Genomic DNA, 17,710 nt, shown 5'->3' with positions numbered 1-17,710 from the left:
GCTGAGCCCCTTGGCCAAACACCGGCAGCTGGGCTCCCTGCACCAGCTCTTCAGCCACCAGGAAAAGGAGGAGGTGAAGGACAGGGGGCATAGTCCCTCCCTTAGGTGCCTAACGGGCTGATCTGCTGTCAGGAATGTGGAGCAGTGTAGCGGGGTGGTCACCCTGCCCCTGCCTGGAAGGGCTTAAAGCAGCCCGGGACAGGGCTGTGGCAGAGAAAAGCTGGACTGATGGGGAGAGCAGCCACAGCTGTAACCAGTGCAATCAGGGCCCAGCTGGACCTTATAAGAGGGCTGGGGCCTGGCTGCAGGGAGGTGAGAGCAGGTACCTGGAGTGGAGCAGGGCTGGGGGAAGGCCAAGGGAGCTGGGGAGCTTTGGCCTGAAACCCCCCCCAAGCTGTAGCCTAGTGGAAGGCCAGTTAGGTATTGGGGTGCAGGGGGCAGCCCATGGGTAGGCAGAGGCAGCAGGTCCAAACCCCCCTTGCCTAGGATAAATGGCTTTTACACTGCAGTCTGCCCCAGTGAGTGGGAGCTAGATGGTGACTGGCAGTAGCCCACGACTGAGGCAAGGTGGGGATAGAGGGTTGGGGGTTCCCCTGGGTGGGGAGACCCTGAGACTGCAGAGGTATTGCCGGGGGCAGCACCCCAAAGACAAGGGGCACTGGGTCCTGGGAGGGACATGGGGCTCAGTGGCAAGCGGGACACCGGCTTGCAGAGAGCGCTCCGGAGCTGGAAAAAGAGCTAATTCCCAGGACACCAGCAGGAGGCGCCGCAGGGGTGAGTCCTGCCCTGTTACGAGCAGCCAGACCCTCTGCTGGCATGTGGGGTGGGAGCAGCAGGAACTCAGCCCCTCCGCAGAGATGGAGTTCAGCCCCTGGCTTTAGGCGGCTGTGCTGGCAGACTCTGGCCCAGCGTGGGCCTGCGTACCCCACACAGAGCATTTGTCTCTCCTCTCCCCGAGGGTGGCCTAGTGCCCAGCACAGGGTCTGCAGCGAACCCAAGGTCCTTGGGTTAATGACAAATACAGGGAAATTGCTGACCTACCAGAGGTGGAGCAAGGAGTCGGCAGCTCTGCTGGGAGCAGCCTCCCTCCCCTAGCTCGTACGCTGCCTCTCCAACACCCCTAGCCCCACACTCACCCACGCACTGGTTCCACTGGTAATGTTGCACATAGCCCTGAGGACAGCCACAGCGGTAGCCTCCCAGGACGTTCTGACAGCCGTGCTGGCAGCGATGGTTCCCGTCGCACTCATCCACATCTGATGGCACAAACAGCACAGATCACCCGTCAGACACCCCCTGTCAGCTCCTGCAGCCCAGCAGGAGAGCCCAGTGCGCAGAGCCCGGCAATGCACAGACAGACCACCCGTCAGCTCTGGCTCTCTGGTAGCTAGGGTGACCAGACAGCAAGTGTGGAAAAATCGGGACTGGGGGGGGAATAGGAGCCTATATAAGAAAAAGACTCAAAATTTGGGACTGTCCCTATAAAATCAGGACATCTGGTCACCCTACTGGTAGCAGAGCCCAGAGAAAAGCAATGCACGGACACAGAGACCTGCCAGATGCCTCCCGGCAGCTCTTTCTGGCAGGAGAGCCCAGCAGGCAGCAATCCACGGACACAGAGCACTCGTCAGATGCCTCCTGTCAGCTCCTGCAGCCCAGTGTGCAGAGCCCAGTGTGCAGAGCCCAGAGACCGGCAATGCACAGACACAGAGCGCCTGTCAGATGCCGCCCAGCAGCTCCCGCAGCCCGGCAGCAGAGCCCGGAGACCAGCAATGCATGGACAGAGAACACCTGCCTGAAGGGGCTCTCAGGAGGGCTCAAACAATGGGACCAGCTTCCCTGGCTGCATCCACGCCAGATCCCTGGTCACTAACGACTCTGACGTTAAAGCAGTTGTGGCAAAGTCATGATCTGCCTTTGTGATTTAGGGCCTGAATCCTGGCGCCTTTGCTGCTCACCCCTTCCTGCCCAACAGGGACAGCCAGCAGATCTGGTGCCTAAGGCCCAGCTCTATTGCTGTGCCCCCATGCTGTGGGCCCACCCTCCTTGGGAGACAGGGACATGGGCAACTACACAAGAGCTGTCTGGTGAAGTCCTGCCACTGCTCCTCTCTGGGCAGACTGGGCTCCCTCTGACTTGCTGTCCTGGAGGAGGGAGGGCTCATCTCTCCCCCCCCCCCCCCAGAGCCCAGCAGAGGACTCGGCCCCTGCCAGCACCACGATGGGGCGGTGGGGCAGTGAGGGTCAGACTCTAATCCCACGCTTGGTCCCAGGGGTTAGTGAGGATTGAGCCAGGGCAGGAGTGGACTGTCTCTGTCGCGGGCCCTGAGCCCCTGGCATCCCCTCGCTGGCTGCCTTTGGCCATGCTTCAGGGCCCATTGGTCTGTCTTAGTTCACTCTCGAGGCGTTTGTGGCTCTGATGTGCGTCTCCCCTATTCTTGTGGCAGTGAGAAGTGACCGCTTCTCTAGCGGGCATGGGGTTAGTGGCTTTATTGTTGGGTCTTGTTGCCTGGGTTGAATACTGGCTTCTCTTCTCCACTCTCAGATGTGCTCTGTGTGGCAGGTTTTGCCTGGTCCGAGGTCAGGCCCCCTGATTATACACGTACACAGCTCATGCTCCAGGCGCTGTACCCTGGGCAGCAGCTTGTGCAGCCCATTCTGTGCTGAGTGTATGCAATGGGCTAATACGGCCGTGGCCCGACACGCCCTCTGCTTTGCTTTCCCAGGGCTGCACTATAGAGAGATGTTGCCCTTGTGTCCACCCCTTGTGTTGTGAGTGTCCAGGAGATTCTGGGGTGGGACAGGGCCGCTGGGGCCATCTAGTCCATCCCTTGCACCGGGCAGGGAGATCCCTGCCTCATCTCACCTCGAATCCCTGCCAGGATGCTGATTCCAGCCCATCGCATGACAGACTGTTCCAGTGCTGTGTGATGAAGAGTGCCGTTCAATTACATCGCATGAAGGCAGATAACTAAAAAGTGACATTTTATATGTGCTTGTACACAAATGCTAGAAGTCTAAATAGTAAGATGGGTGAACTTGAGTGCCTGGTATTAAATGAGGCTATCGATATAATAGGCACTACAGAAACTAGGTGGAACAATGAAAATCGATGGGACACACTAATTCCAGGGTACAGAATATATATGAATGACAGAGTAGGTCATGTGGGTAGGGGAGTGGCACTATGTGTATGGCACATGTCCAGAAAGGGTGCTGGATGAATGACCCAAATTCAAGTTATAGGGACATATTACTAGATAATGTTTGTGTTTTTGGGTGTTTACATATATATTGTTCAATGTTAACAGTGTAATCAAACAGTCCCTGTCTATGCTGTATTCTGTTAATTCAGAGATCAAAACGAGATCTTGACATTTAAATGAACTGTAAATATAGTGATAACATTGTATTGATCTCTCTTTGAAGTATATAGCAGATCACCTACAAATGGTGCAAAACAGGCAATTACCTTATGTTAATCTGTGTAGCTAATTACCGGTGATGCTTAGGAAATAGGTCTATTTCAGAGTCCAGATGATTGCCTATTGTTCAGCTAAGAACTCCAGGCTGTCAAGAGAAGGCCTGGAACTGTATAAAAACCTCTTGGGTCCTGATCCTTTTGATCTCAGATCTGCTGGATGCTTCATGCAGGGGAAGCTTATATCATAAGACTGAGATCTCCAGTCCTAACTGGATCACCCTGGATATGAACATTGGACTATAACCTATGGACTAATCCTGAAAGAATTCTTTGCAACTACAAAGCTCACCATCTCTACTATGAATCTGATCTCAGAACTGTACTCATGTCTGTATGTATACTGATCTTTTAACCAATACTCTCTCTCTTTTCTTTTAAAATACATTTTAGTTAATAAGAATTGGCTGTAAGATGTATTTGGGTAAGATCTGGAATATTCATTAGCCTGGAAAGTAATGTATCCGATCCTTTGGGATTAGTAGAACTTTCTTATATGGTGAATACAATTTTCAGTAATCCTCATCATATTAAACTTGAGTGTCTGGGTGGAAGCCCAAGGCTGGGTTGCTATAAAGGAACTGTGTTTTTGGCTTCTGTGCAACCAGTAAGGTATTGTAGAAGCTGTTTTGTGCTGGCTTGGTAAATCTAAATATGGGGATAACCACCAGCTTTGGGGATTCTCTGCCCCATTATTTACAGTTTGCCCTAATTGAGTAACTTCAAAGTGGGCCCCCCTGGCACCTTGATCACAATATGAAAGAAAGCATTGAGTCAAATACAGTAACAATCTTAAATGAATCAAACTGTACCACAGAATCTCTCTGGATTAGGGGGTGAAAGTAACTTAAAGGACTTGCTGGTACTCCGGAGTCCTGAGGAGGGGCGTGGCCTCCACCGGAAGAGGCGGGGCCTTTAAATCCCCAGGCCCTTTAAATCAGGATTTAAAGGGCCTGGGGCTAGGGCTGTGATAGCAGCAGCTGGGAGCCCCAAGCCCTTTAAATCACCCCCTGAGCTCCCAGCTGCAGAGGTTGCTGGGAGCCCTGGAGTTCGGGGGCGATTTAAAGGGCCCGGGGCTCTAGCTGCTGCTACCGCAGTGGAGTCCCGGGCACTTTAAATTGCCGACGGAGCCCAGGGGCTCCAGCAGCAGGGCCCGGGGCTCCGGCTGCCGCTACCCTCCAGGGCCCTTTAAATTATCTCTGGAGCCCTGGGATAGCGGCGGCAGGGCTCCGGTGGCTATTTAAAGGGCCCGGGATGGTAGAGGCAGTGGGAGCCCCGAACCCTTTCAATAGCCAGCAGAGCCCTGCCGCTGCTACCCCAGGACTCCAGCAGGCTCCAGGGGCGATTTAAAGGGCCCGGGGCGGTAGTGGCGGCAGGAGCCCTGGGCCCTTTAAATCACCACCCGAGCCCTGCCGCTGCTACCCCAGGGCTCTGGCAGTGGGGTTCTGGCGGCAATTTAAAGGGCCCTGGGCTCCAGCCCTTTAAATTGCTGTCTCAGGAAGCCGGTCCACCCCGGTATGGCGCACCAGCTCTTGCCGGCAGGAGTGGCAGGTTTGTAGAAATTTTGGTGGTGCCCAGAACCTGCCCCTGCCCAAACTCTGCCCCCTCCAACTCCACCCCCCACCTGCCCAAGGCACTAGGAGGGAGTTTGGGTGGGGGGAGAAGGTCTGGGGTGTAGGCCCTGGGCTGGGGCAGGAGACTGGGGTGCAGGAGGGGTGCAGGGTGCAGGCTCTGGGAGGGAGTTTGGGGATGGGAGGGAGTGCGGAGGGAGGGGGTGCAGGTTCTGGGATGGAGTTTGGGGATAAGAGGGGGTGCAGAGGGAGGGGGTACAGGGGTGAGGGCTGTGGGGTGAGGCTGGGGATGGATTTGGGGTGTGGCTGGGGATGAGGGGTTTGGGGTGTGGGAGGGGACTCAGGGCTGAGGCAGAGGGTTGGGGTGCTGAGGGATGAGGGCTCTGGCTGGGGCTGGAGATGAGGGGGGTGGGGTGTTGGAGAGGCTCAGGGCTAGGACAGAGGGTTGGGGTGCTGGGGGATGAGGGCTCTGGCTGGGGGTGTGGGCTCTGGGGTGGGGCAGGGCTGGGGATGAGTTTGGGGTGCAGGCAGGCTGCCCTGGGACTGAGTTCAGAGAGGAGGACTCTCCCCAGCCCTCTCCCTGCTGGAGCAGCGAGCTCTTGGGTAGGGACCCCCTTCTCCCCCCCGGGCAGCACACTCACCCCCACCACTGTCACTGCATGTGCTCCGAGGGCCCCTCTCAGGTCCAGGAATCCCCCTCGCCTCCCCTGTGGTGGGTGCCATGCCGGGGGGCTGCCATCACATGTGCGCCTCCTCCCCTGCTACTGCCCCTCACTGTAGCCTCACTGGGGGTGGGGGATGGGGCTGCCCCTTGCTCAGTGTGGAGAAAGAGCAGTGACTGCGGGCAGGGGGGGGCGGCTGTACTGGTGGAGGGTCCCACCGGAAAATGAAAGGGTCTGGGGGGGAAGGGCAGCCTGCCCTGGCAGTAGTGGAGGGGGGCACTAGGTCCCTGTGGCGGCAGTTAATGCAGGCAGGCAGCATGGAGCTTCAGGGGAGATACAAGGAAGGGAGATGCACGGGGGCAGCAAAGGGGGGGCCAGCCCACACTCAGGGGAGGCGTGGGGGGCAGCAGTGGGGCCGGGGGGAGACCCGCCCCTGAACATTCATGGAGCCGGGCCCCCGCACCCTCAATATTGCTGGAGCCAGGAGGAGGAGTCAGAGAGGGGGAGAGTGCTCCATTTTCTTGCTGGTCCTCTGTACCGGCCTGTACCGGCTTACTTTCAACTCTGCTCTGGATAGACATTCCCTGCTTGAATAATAAAAGTATAGCAGTAAGAATATACTGCCGACCACCTGACCAAGATGGTGATGGTGATTGTGAAGTGCTCTGGGAGATTACAGAGGCTATAAAAATAGAAATCTCAGTAATAATGGGGGATCTGGACACATCACCTCAGGACGGGATGCAGAGATAAAGTTTCTTGACACCTTAAATGACTGCTTCTTGGAGCAGTTAGTCTTGGAACCCAAGGGGAGAGGCAATTCTTGAGTTAGCCCTAAGTGAAGCACAGGACCTGGTCCAAGAGGTGACTATAGCTGAACCACTTAGCAACCATAATGTAATTAAATTTAACAGTCCTGTCGGGGACAAAAAACCAAAGAAATCCATCACAGTAGCATTTAATTTCAGAAAGGGCAGAGACAGAAAAAAGAGGAAGCTAGTTAAACAGAAATGAAAAGGAACAGTCACAAGAGTGAAATGCCTGCAAGCTGCATGGCAATTATTTAAAAACACCATAAGAGAGAGACAAATTAAATGTACACCCCAAATTAAAAATATGTAGTAAGAGGACCCAAAAAGTGCCACATGGCTAAACAACAGGGCAAAAGATGCAGTTAGAGGCAAAAAAGTTCCCTTTAAAAATTGCAAGTCAGATCCTAGTGAGGAGAATAAACTCTGGCAAATCAAGTATAATCAGGCAGGCTAAAAAAGAATTTGAAGAACAGCCAGCAAAAGACACAAAAATTAACAGCAAAAAATGTATAAGTACATCAGAATCAGGAAGCCTGCCAAACAATCAGTGGGGCCACTGGACAATCAAGGTCTAAAGGAGCACTCAAGGAAGACAAGGCCATTCAAGAGAAGCTAAATGAATTCTTTGCATTGGTCTTCACTGTACAGGATGTGAGGGAGATTCCCACACCTGAGTCATTCTTTTTAGGTAACAAATCTGAGGAACTGTCCCAGACGGAGGTGTCAATAGAAGAGAGTTTGGAACAAATTGATAAATTCAACAGTAATCAGTCACCAGGACCAGACGGTATTCACCCAAGAGTTCCAAACGAACTCAAATATAAAATTGCACAATTAGTAAGGTTAAATCAGCCTCTGTACCAGATGACTGGTGGATAGCTGATGTGACCCCAATTTTTAAACAAGGCTCCAAAGGCAATCCTAGAATGGTAAGTCTGACTTCAGTACTAGACAAACTGGTTGAAACCGTAGTCAAGAACAGAATTATCAGACGTGATAGAGCATGATATGTTGGGGAAGAATCAACATGGCTTTTATAAATAAATAGAGATGTCCTATCTCCTAGAACTGGAAGAGACCTTGAAAGGTCATTGAGTCCAACCCCCCACCTTCACTAGCAGGGCCAAGTACTGATTTTGCTACAAATCCCTAAGTGGCCCCCTCAAAGATTGAGCTCACAATCCTGGCTTTAGCAGGCCAATGCTCAATCCACTGAGCTATCCCTCCCCCTGTGACAAGGGGAAATTATGCCTCACCAATCTATTAGAATTCTCTGAGGGTGTTAACAAGCATGTGGATAAGGGGGATCCAGTGAATATAGTGCACTTGGACTTTTAGAAAGCTTTTGACAAAGTCCCTCATCAAAGGCTCTTAAGCAAAGTAAGCCGTCATGGGGTAAGAAGGAAGGTTCTCTCATGGATCAGCAACTGGTTAAAAGATAGGAAACAAAGGGTAGAAATAAATGGTCAGTTTTCTGATTGGAGAGAGGTAAATAGTGGTGTCCCCCAGGGGTTTGTACTGGGACCAGTGGTGTTCAACATATTCATAAATGAACTGGAAAAAGGAGTAGACGATGAGGTGGCAAAATTTGCAGATGATATAACATTACTCAAGATAGTTAAGTCCCAGGCAGACTGCGAAGAGCTACAAAGGTATCTCACAAAACTGGCTGACTGGGCAACAAAATGGCAGATGAAATTCAGAGTTGATAAATGCACATTGGAAAACCTAATATCAACTATACATATAAAATGATGGGGTCTAAATTAGCTGTTATCACTCAAGAAAGAGATCTTGGAGTCGTTGTGGATAGTTCTCTGAAAACATCCACTCAATGGGCAGCAACAATCAAAAAATCTAACAGAATGTTGGGAATCATTAAGAAAGGGATAGATAATAAGAAAGAAAATATCAGATTGCCTCTATACAAATCCATGGTATGCCCACATCTTAAATACTGTGTGCAGATGTGGTTGCCCCATCTTGAAAAAGATATATTGGAATTGGAAAAGGTTCAGAGAAGGGCAACAAAAATGATTAGGGGTATAGAACGGCTTCTGTATGAGGTGAGATTAAAAAGACTTGGAAAAGAGATGACTAAGAGGGGATATGATAAAGAGCTATAAAATCATGACAGGTGTGGAGAAAGTGACTAAGGAAGTGTTATTTATCCCTTCACATAACATAAGAACCAGGGGTCAGCCAATGAAATTAAAAGCCTACAGGTTTAAAACAAACAAAAAGTACCACTTCACACAACACAAAGTCAACCTGTGAAACTCATTGCCAGAGGATGTTGTGAAGGCCAAAAGTATAACAGGGTTCCAAAAAGAACTAGATAAATTCATGGAGGACAGGTCCATCAATGGCTATTAGCCAGGATGGGCAGAGATGCAAGCCTGTGCTCTGGCTTTCCCTAGCCTCTGTTTGCCAGAAGCTGGGACTGAATGACAGGGGATGGATCACTCGATAATTGCCCTGTTCTGTTCATTCCCTTTGAAGCATCTGGCATTGGCCACTGCTGGAAGACAGGATACTGGGTTAGATGGGTCTTATGCTTCATTGAACTCATGGCCAGAAAGAACTGGCCTGACCCTCAGCTTTCATCACCTGAGTCCTGGGCTGCATGGCTACTAGCAGTAATTCCCTGCACCTGCATGCTAATGACAGGCCCAGAGCCAGCTTTTCTCCTGGCTGCAGAGTGATCTCTGCTACCCTCTGGTCACAGGCCAGAGATTGGAGGGTGCCACACTGTGTGCACTGACAAGCATCTGAAAAACCAGGTTAGCCACCACTGGCTGTACTTAGACCTGCTCCAGGAATGACAAGTGGACTCGGAACACTTCCATACAGGGCATGCTTGGAGACAAACACCTACCTTCACAGTTGATACCAGAGCTGTCCAGGGAGAATCCTTTCTGGCATTCACAGTTATAGCTGCCTGGCGTGTTCTGACACTGTCCTTTGGCTCCACACAGCGTGGGCTGGGCTGTACACTCGTTATTGTCTGTAAAACACCAATTGCTTTGTATGGCAGACTGACCCGGAGCTTGTCAACTAAAGACCCTTTCCAAGGGAGGTCTCAGCACGTTACCTGCTACAATAACACGGCGAGGAACAGAGACAACAGACTTGAGGAAAAGAGTGGCAGGAAAGGGGCACAGTTTGCAGCAATTTTCTAAAGAGCAGCAGAAATACACATAGATTCATAGACTTCAAGGTCAGAAGGGACCATTATGATCATCTAGTCTGACTCCTGCACATCACAGGCCACAGAACCTCACCTGCCCACTCCTGCAATAGACCCCTAACCTCTGGCTGAGTCACTGACATCCTCAAATCTTGATTAAAGACTTCCAGTTACAGAGAATCCACCATTTACACTAATTTAAATCTAAAAGCGACCTGTGCCCCTGGCTGCAGAGGACGGCGAAACTCCCACCAGGGTCTCTGCCAATCTGACCCGTGGGAAAATTCCTTCCTGACCCCAAACACGGCGATCAGTTCAACCCTGAACATTTTCACAAGACCCAGCAACCAGACACCTGGGAAAGAATTCTCTGCAGTAACTCACAGCCCTCCCCATCTAGTGTCCCATCACCCGGCCACTGGAGATATTTGCTGCTAACAGTCGCAGACTGGCTACATGCCATTGTAGGTACTCATATCATACCATCCACTCCATAAACTTATAAAGCTCAATCTTGAAGCCAGTTAGGTTTTTTGTTCCACACTGCTCCCCTTGGAAGGCTGTTCCAGAACTTCTCTCTTCTGATGGTTAGAAACGTTTGTCTAATTTTAAGCCTAAACTTGTTGATGGCCAGTTTATATCTACTTGTTTTTGTATCCACATTGGAGCTTAACTTAAATAACTCCTCTCCCTTCCTGATCATGCATCCCTCAAATGTATTTATAGAGAGTAATCATATCTCCCCTCAGCCTTTGTTCCTAAGTGCATCACCTTGCATTTTGCACTATTCAATTTCATCCCATTTCTATTACTCCAGTTTTCAAGGTCATCCAGATCTTCTTGTATAATATTCTGGTCCTCCTCCGCATTGACAATACCCCCCAACTTTGTGTCATCTGCTAATTTTATTAGCGCATTCCCACTTTTTGTGGCAACGTCGTTAATAAGAATGTTAAAGATTGGTCCCAAGACCGATCCCTGAGGAACTCCACTAATAACCTCCCTCCAGCCTGAGAGTTCACCTTTCTCTATGACCCCTTTAGCCAGTCTTCCTTTTAACTAGTTCCTTATACACCTTTCAATTTTCATATTAATCCCCATCTTCTCCAGTTTAACTAATAATTTTCCATGTGGAACTGTACCAAATGCCTTACTGAAATCCAGATAGGTTAGATCTACTGCATTTCCTTTCTCTAAAAAATCAGTTATCTTCACAAAGAAGGAGATCAAGTTGGTCTGACACAAACTACCTTCTGTAAAACCATGTTGTATGTTATCCCAATTACCATTAACTTCTATGTCCATAACTTCTTTCTCTTTCATAATTTGTTGCAAGACTTTGCATACAGTTGAGGTCAAACTAACAGGCCTATAGTTTCCCGGATAACTTTTTTTCCTTTCTTAAAAAATAGGAACTATATTAGCAATTCTCCAGTCATAAGGTACGACCCCCGAGTTTAGAGATTCATTAAAAATCCTTGCTATTGGGCTTGCAATTTCATGTGTGAATTCCTTTTATATTCTTGGATGGAGATTATTCAGGCCCCCCGATTTAGTCCCATTAAGTTGTTTGAGTTTGAATTCCACCTTGGATGTAGTAATTTCTACTTCCATATCCTCATTTCCATTAACCACCTTGCCACTGTCCCTCAGCTCCTCATTACCCCTATTTAAAACTGAGGCAAAGTATCCGTTTAGGTGTTGGGCCATGCCTAGATTATCTTTAATCTCCACCCCATCCTCAGTGTTTAGCGGTCACACTTCTTCTTTCCTTGTTTTTTTTTTTTTTATTTATCTGACTATAGAACCTTTTACTATTGGTTTTAATTCCCTTTGCAAGGTCCATTCTGCTTGGCTCTTGGCAGTTCTCACTTTATCCCTACAATTTCTGACCTCCAAGAGATAGCTTTCCTTGCTGATCCATCTCATTTTCCATTCCTTGTAGGCTTTCTGCTTTCTCTTAATCATCTGTTTGAGATGCTTGTTCATCCAGCTTGGTCTGAAACCCTTCCCTATGAATTTTTCCCTGTGGTTGTGATGCAGGTGCCAGATAGTTTCTGCAACTTTGACTTAAAGTAATTCCAAACCTCCTACAGATTCAGATCCCCGAGTTCTTCTATCCAGTCCACTTCCCTAACTAGTTCCCTTCACTTTTTAAAGTTTGCCCTTTTGAAATCAAGGCCCGTAGTTGCAGATCTATTTTTGTTTAGTCTTCCATTTAGTTTAAACTGAATTAGCTCATGATCACTTGAAACAAGGTTGTTCCCTACAACCAGTTCTTTTGTGAGGTTCTTACTACTCACCAGTACCAAATCTAAAAGGGCTTCACCTCTTGTTGGTTGTCCAGACCCTGCAGTCAGAGCAGGGGGCTGAAAGAAGCATTTCCCTCCAGGCTCCCCAGGGTGCTGCTGGTGGCAACGGTGGGCGGGGGAGTTGCTAGAGCTGGCGTTACTCACCGATGCAGGAGGAGTGGTGCTGAGTGAATCCAGGGGGGCATTTACAGTTGAATCCACCAATGACATTCACACACAGGAACTGGCAGTTGTGCTGCTTGGTGGAGCATTCATCCAAGTCTAAGGCAACAAACACAAGCCCACGTTGCCAATAGTTAGCCCTGTCTCGCACTCGTGTTACTATACTGAGCCACACATAGTACAGGGGTCCTCTGAGCCGCTCTGTGCCGGGCAGCCAGGACTGTGCAGAGCCACCCTGTCCCAGGGCAGGCCAGAGAGGCAGGAACTGGAGTGGGATTGGCCCTTGTGCAGGGAACACACCTGTGGCAATCTGTGCCTCACACTCGACCCTGCCCTGGTACTTGTGCCCTGGCCCTACTTGCAGAACCATGTATCAAGGCATGTAGAAGACAATGAAATTGTTCACTGCCTCGTGGAAATCTTTTCCACTAGCTGCATGACCCCGGTCTCACACTCCCAGACTCCTGTAGGGCATGCACGCCCCCAGCCAGATGCACCAGATTCCGAGAGCCAGCCACAGCCACTAACACTAACTCTGCCCAGCACACCAGACGCTTGGTTGGCAGCAATAGCTATGGTGCTGAGTGAGAGCTGAGTGTGGCCTGGTGCCCCAGGGATGCAGGCAAGTGCACCTTTGTGTAAGGCACGGGCCCCAGGAGAGCAGACAGTGAAGGGTGAGGTCTAGCTGTCAGCCCCAGGCAGGGCCGGCTCTAGGATTTTTGCCGCCCAAAGCAAAAACAATTTTGGCCGCCCCCCCCCTTATTTAATTACCCCACCCCCGGCCCCGCCTCAACTCCACCCCTTCCCCAAATCCCCAGCCCTGCCTCCTCCCCCCAGGCTCTCAAGCCTAGGAGGGAGGGGGAGAAGCGGCGCCGTGCCGCGGCCGCTCGGGATCTCCCCCCCCTCCCGGGTTTGAGAGCCTGGGAGGGAGGGCGAGTAGCGGCGCACGAATCAGCTGTTTTGCGCGCCGTGGCAGCAGCAGCGGAGGTGAGCTAGGGCGGCCGGGGCACATTTTTAGGGGCGGCATTCTGGCGCCGGCCATGCCGTCCCAAGCAGCAGCTTGTTTTGCTGGGGCCTAGAGCCGGCCCTGGCCCCAGGGGCTGGAGGGCAACCCAGATGCCGTACAGTTGTAGTAGCTGGCTCAAGAGCTTGCACGCTGTTGGGGAGGCAGCACAGGGCCTGGGAGCTGTTCAGAATATTGCTGAGGAGCCAGGAGAGAGGGTGAAATCCTGACCCCATTGACGTCAATGGGGCTGGGAGTTCAGCCACACGCACTCCACTGCGTGTCCTTGTGTCACTGCACTTGGGCCCGGAAGCTGAATGACAGCGGAGAGCACGATCTCAGGGACATGGCTCCCCTCAAAGCCAAGCCATGGTTGCACAACCTGCGCTGCAGCACAGGGAGAGGCAGGGCAGGGCCTCTGCTGCCTCCTGTCCTTGGGCCGGTACCTTTGCAGGTCTTTCCGTCTTCCTGGAGGATGTACCCCCTGGGGCAGGAGCACTGGTAGCTGCCCTCCGTGTTCTTGCAGATGAAGTTACATGGCTTAGGAGACTGGTTACACTCATCCAGATCTAGACTCAAGAGAAACAGGACAAGTCAGCAGGAACATGTCTGTGGGCTGAGCTGGGTGATGGCCCATTGGAAACACGAGGACTCTCATCAAATGGAACTTCCTGCTTAACCGGCTGTTTCCTACCTGGGGCCTGGTGACTCAGCCCAGAAGAACAGCCCCTCCTACCGCCCCCCCCCCGACAACAATGGGCAGTGGCAGTTACTTGGTGCCTGGCACCTTCGAACTACAATTAGTGATGCCTTCCCTTCCCTTTGCCAGGGGAGTGAGACGTGCTCGCAGCGAGTGCCCTGGTGTGAGGGGGGTGTGATAACCTCATACCGAAGGGCCTGACTCGGACAGGCGCAGCCCACTGACACATGGACAGCAGGCTGGGTTTGCAGTGACCAGAGGGCTCATTGCACCAGGGCTCACGCTAGGCACTTCCCATCTCCTGCTCCATGTAGAAAGCAGGTGACAGAGACTCCTCACCTAGGCACCTTGCTGGGGCATGCTGGGAAGGGACCCCAAGCTGGGAGTGGGGTGGATCAGTGAAAGGGAACTGCAACAGAGTGCCCACTGCAAGTCATGCCCCCTGTGTGCCCAGGGCTCTACAGGTCTCCTCGGTGCTGCAGGACAGCATTGCTGCCATGGCTGTCCCATTTCCTTCTTGCTGCCATTCTGGGGGCTGGCTTGGATCTAGGAAGGCCTTTGGGTGCTGGCCTCCTAGGACGTCAGCTCAATCAACAGGGCTGGTCAGGGGCACATTGGATAGCAGCCCCTAGATCTGAGTACATGGCTGCTGGTGACAGCATTCTCTGTGGAGGACCTCAGGCTCTTCAATTTATTCCCAGCTGCATGCTTGAGCCTTCAGGACAAAGGACAAGGCTGGGCCAGGGAAGCAGAGAGGTTTGCATTTGGGCAACGGTCTGTGCTTGTGATAAAAGAGGCAAAAACAATGTGTGTGTGTGTGCCTGGCATGGAAATGTCAGGGTTAACCAGCGTGTGACCGAGACAGGGACGTGGCCCGGAGACTACGGGGTTAACCAGCGTGTGACCGACACAGGAACGTGGCCTGGAGACTACGGGGTTAACCAGCGTGTGACCGAGACAGGAACGTGGCCCGGAGACTACGGGGTTAACCATCGTGTGACCGAGACAGGAACGTGGTCCCGAAACTCCGGGGTTAACCAGCGTCTGACTGAGATAGGAATGTGGCCCGGAGATATGGGGTTAACCAGCATGTGACCGAGACAGGAACTGGGCAGGTTCTTTGTGCTGGGAGTGTGGGGCAGTGCCCCACGCTGCAGAGGGTTGGGAACAGCCCCTGTAATCCCAGCTGCATGGAAGGCGGACAGGAGAGCCGCAGGGCACAGCCCAGGGGCACTGTGAAGGCCAGGAGGTGCTGGGTCTGACTCACCCATGCAGGCTGTGCCCGTGATGTCGGTGGTATAGCCCAGCTTGCAGTGACAGCGGAAGGAGCCGATGCTGTTGATGCACTGTCCATTTCTGCAGAGGTTGGGCAGCACCTTGCACTCATCGATGTCTGGAGGATGGAGGGACTCATCAAAGCAATGCGTCAGGGCACCCAGCCTCTGCCTGCCATGGTGGAGGGGTTCAGCCTCCACACTGGGCAAGGGCCGTGTGCAGTTGCTCCACCCCAGGGGGACCTCTGAGGGCTGTGCCCTGGGGGATCAATCCTGCCTTCCCCAGAGGAGTGCACACACAGTGCCTGCCCTTTGAAGGTGCAGCCTGCTCCAGCTGGTGCACCCAGCCTGCACCCATCCCCCACAGGGTGATTTGGGACCCTGGGGGAGCAGACACTGCACTGGCCTGGCACTGGCAGAGCATGTACAAGGGAGAGGTGCTGCTGTGCACCCGGACACCAAGGGCTAGCAGACACCATGTGGGGCGCATGCCCGGCCCATTACCCACCCGCCTATCCCCATCCTGTAGGCACTGAGCAGCCTGGCACGTACCTCGCCCATCGGTGGTGTACCCAGGCCCATGTGGACACATCTTTTTGTGCTGGGTGGTTCCTGGGAGCGGGCAGAGCTCACACTGGGTCCCCCAGCCGCGGGCACCATTGCAGCAGCACTCAGACTTGGTGACCGGATTGCGGTTGGTGGAGGACATCTGGCACATGGTCTGCAGCACTTCAGTGAAGCAGAATCCCTGGCGGGTGTCTGAGCAAAGAAAGAGAGGAGTGCAGTGACGGGGATGGTGCCAGCGCCAGCCGCGACAAGGGAGCTGGAGACAGTGGTGGGAGAGGACACCTGGACTTGCAGCAGGTAGAAGTGCTGCTTGACATGTCTGTATTCAGGGCCCATAACTGGCTGTGGATGGGGTGTGACCAGCCCCAATGTTATGTACAGGTCTACTCTGCAACTTGGGGGATGCCGGTGGGCAGAGCTGGTGTCAGATAGGCCAGCCTAGCATCTCAGAGTCACATCAGGGGCAGACCCTATGCGCACCCTCTGGGGAGCTGGGCCAGGATTGTTCCCTGCAGGACATATCTAGTGCTTTGTCCACTCTAGCCTGGAATCCCCAGCCCCTCTATGTCAGCCCCTCGGCTTGGTGCGACCTCCCTGAGCCTACCTGCATGGAAGTTCCTCTTTGGGTATGTCCACACTGCAGCTGGGAGGTGGGATTTCCAGTGTGGGTAGACAGACTGACACAAGCTCAGACCGAGTAGTGTGCTAAAAATAACAGCATGGACATTGTGGGGTGGGAGGCAGCTTGAGCTAGCTGCCTGAGTCCAAGCCCACCTGGCCTGACCCTCCAGCTCTGACCTCAGGACGCCAGCCCAAGCGACCACCCTTGCCGCAATGTCTATGTAATGGAATGCTAAACTGTATTACACTGTTCAGCCACTAGATGCAAAATGCACAGGCTAAGCTAACCTCAGCCATACCTGGGAGAGCATTAAAGGATCTTATAATGAACAAATCTGGTGTCTATCTATCTCATAAGGAAGCTCAGTTGTCAGTCTCTGTCTGATACAGAAGCTTGATCTGCTAGCTGCAGCCTTGCAATATACCACACAGAAGAAGCACATGACATGAAGTCAGAAGTAAGCTAGTGCCAGAGGAGAACAAACAGCCGGAACAAAGCAACACAGGTTGGAGGATCTCATCAACACGCCACTCTTCAGTGCCTCAGAGACCTTCAGCGTTGACAAACTTTCACAATGAACAGACTAGAGGCAGTATTTTGCAAGATTTCAAATTGCTACAAAGCTGCATAAAGACACTGGAGATATTCAGGCATCTTCTTTAATTTATGCTATGGGGAAGCAGGCCGCAGCATAACTTGAAATCATATGACTTTATTAAAGACAGTCACAAAGCTGACTATGAAACTGTTCTGGCTGTGTTTGATGCATATTTTATACCTTCGAGAAATGTGGTTTATGAAAGAGCATGTTCTCACCAGAGAATTCAAGAACCAGGGGAAAAGGTTGAATGTTTTATAAGAGCTCTGCATGCATTGGCTGAAAACTGATTTTGGGAAAGCAAAACATGAAAATATCAGAGACAGGCTGATTGTTGGATTCACAGATAAAAACCTTTCACAGGAGCTACAACTGAAGAGAGCCCTAGTCACAGCTATCCAGATAGCAAAGCAGTCTGAACTAGTCAATCAACAGAACAAAAGGCAGGAGCAATTTGAAAAACCTGACACTAACTTAGAAGCTGTAAACAGACACTGGAGTATTTGATGGTTTAGACACAACAAATCCTGCATCTTGGCAGGGGGTTAAACTAGATGACCCTTGCGGTTCCTTCTAACCCTATAATTCTACGATAAAACCCCAGGCTAAGAGGGACAAATTCCAGCGTACATGCACAGGGTGTGGAAAAAAACATAACCCAAAAGAGGATGCATGGCCAGCCAGAGGCGCAAGGTGTAATACATGCAGAAACTATGGGCATTTTGCAGCTGTTTGCTGCATCAAAGCAGTCAGGGAG

At 51.8% G+C, this 17,710-nt stretch overlaps 1 protein-coding gene across 3 annotated transcripts in view; it reads right to left on the bottom strand.

The window, feature by feature from the left end:
* The window catches only part of FBN3 (fibrillin 3), a 268,187-nt gene that overhangs the window by 6,166 nt on the left and 244,311 nt on the right, over window positions 1-17,710 (bottom strand). For all 3 annotated transcript variants that reach the window (XM_054013785.1, XM_054013787.1, XM_054013786.1), the window contains 6 exons: window positions 15,719-15,925; window positions 15,160-15,285; window positions 13,639-13,761; window positions 12,172-12,288; window positions 9,404-9,532; window positions 1,137-1,256 (listed from right to left, as the gene is read on the bottom strand). In XM_054013785.1, the coding sequence (XP_053869760.1) occupies window positions 1,137-1,256; window positions 9,404-9,532; window positions 12,172-12,288; window positions 13,639-13,761; window positions 15,160-15,285; window positions 15,719-15,925 (822 nt within the window). The remainder of the gene's footprint in view (window positions 1-1,136; window positions 1,257-9,403; window positions 9,533-12,171; window positions 12,289-13,638; window positions 13,762-15,159; window positions 15,286-15,718; window positions 15,926-17,710) is intronic.

This window comes from Malaclemys terrapin, chromosome 24 (assembly GCF_027887155.1).
Source record: "Malaclemys terrapin pileata isolate rMalTer1 chromosome 24, rMalTer1.hap1, whole genome shotgun sequence".
In the NCBI taxonomy this organism is placed as follows: Eukaryota; Metazoa; Chordata; order Testudines; family Emydidae; genus Malaclemys; species Malaclemys terrapin.
Note: the sequence above shows the minus strand (reverse complement) of the source record. Positions and strands in the feature narration are given on the sequence as shown.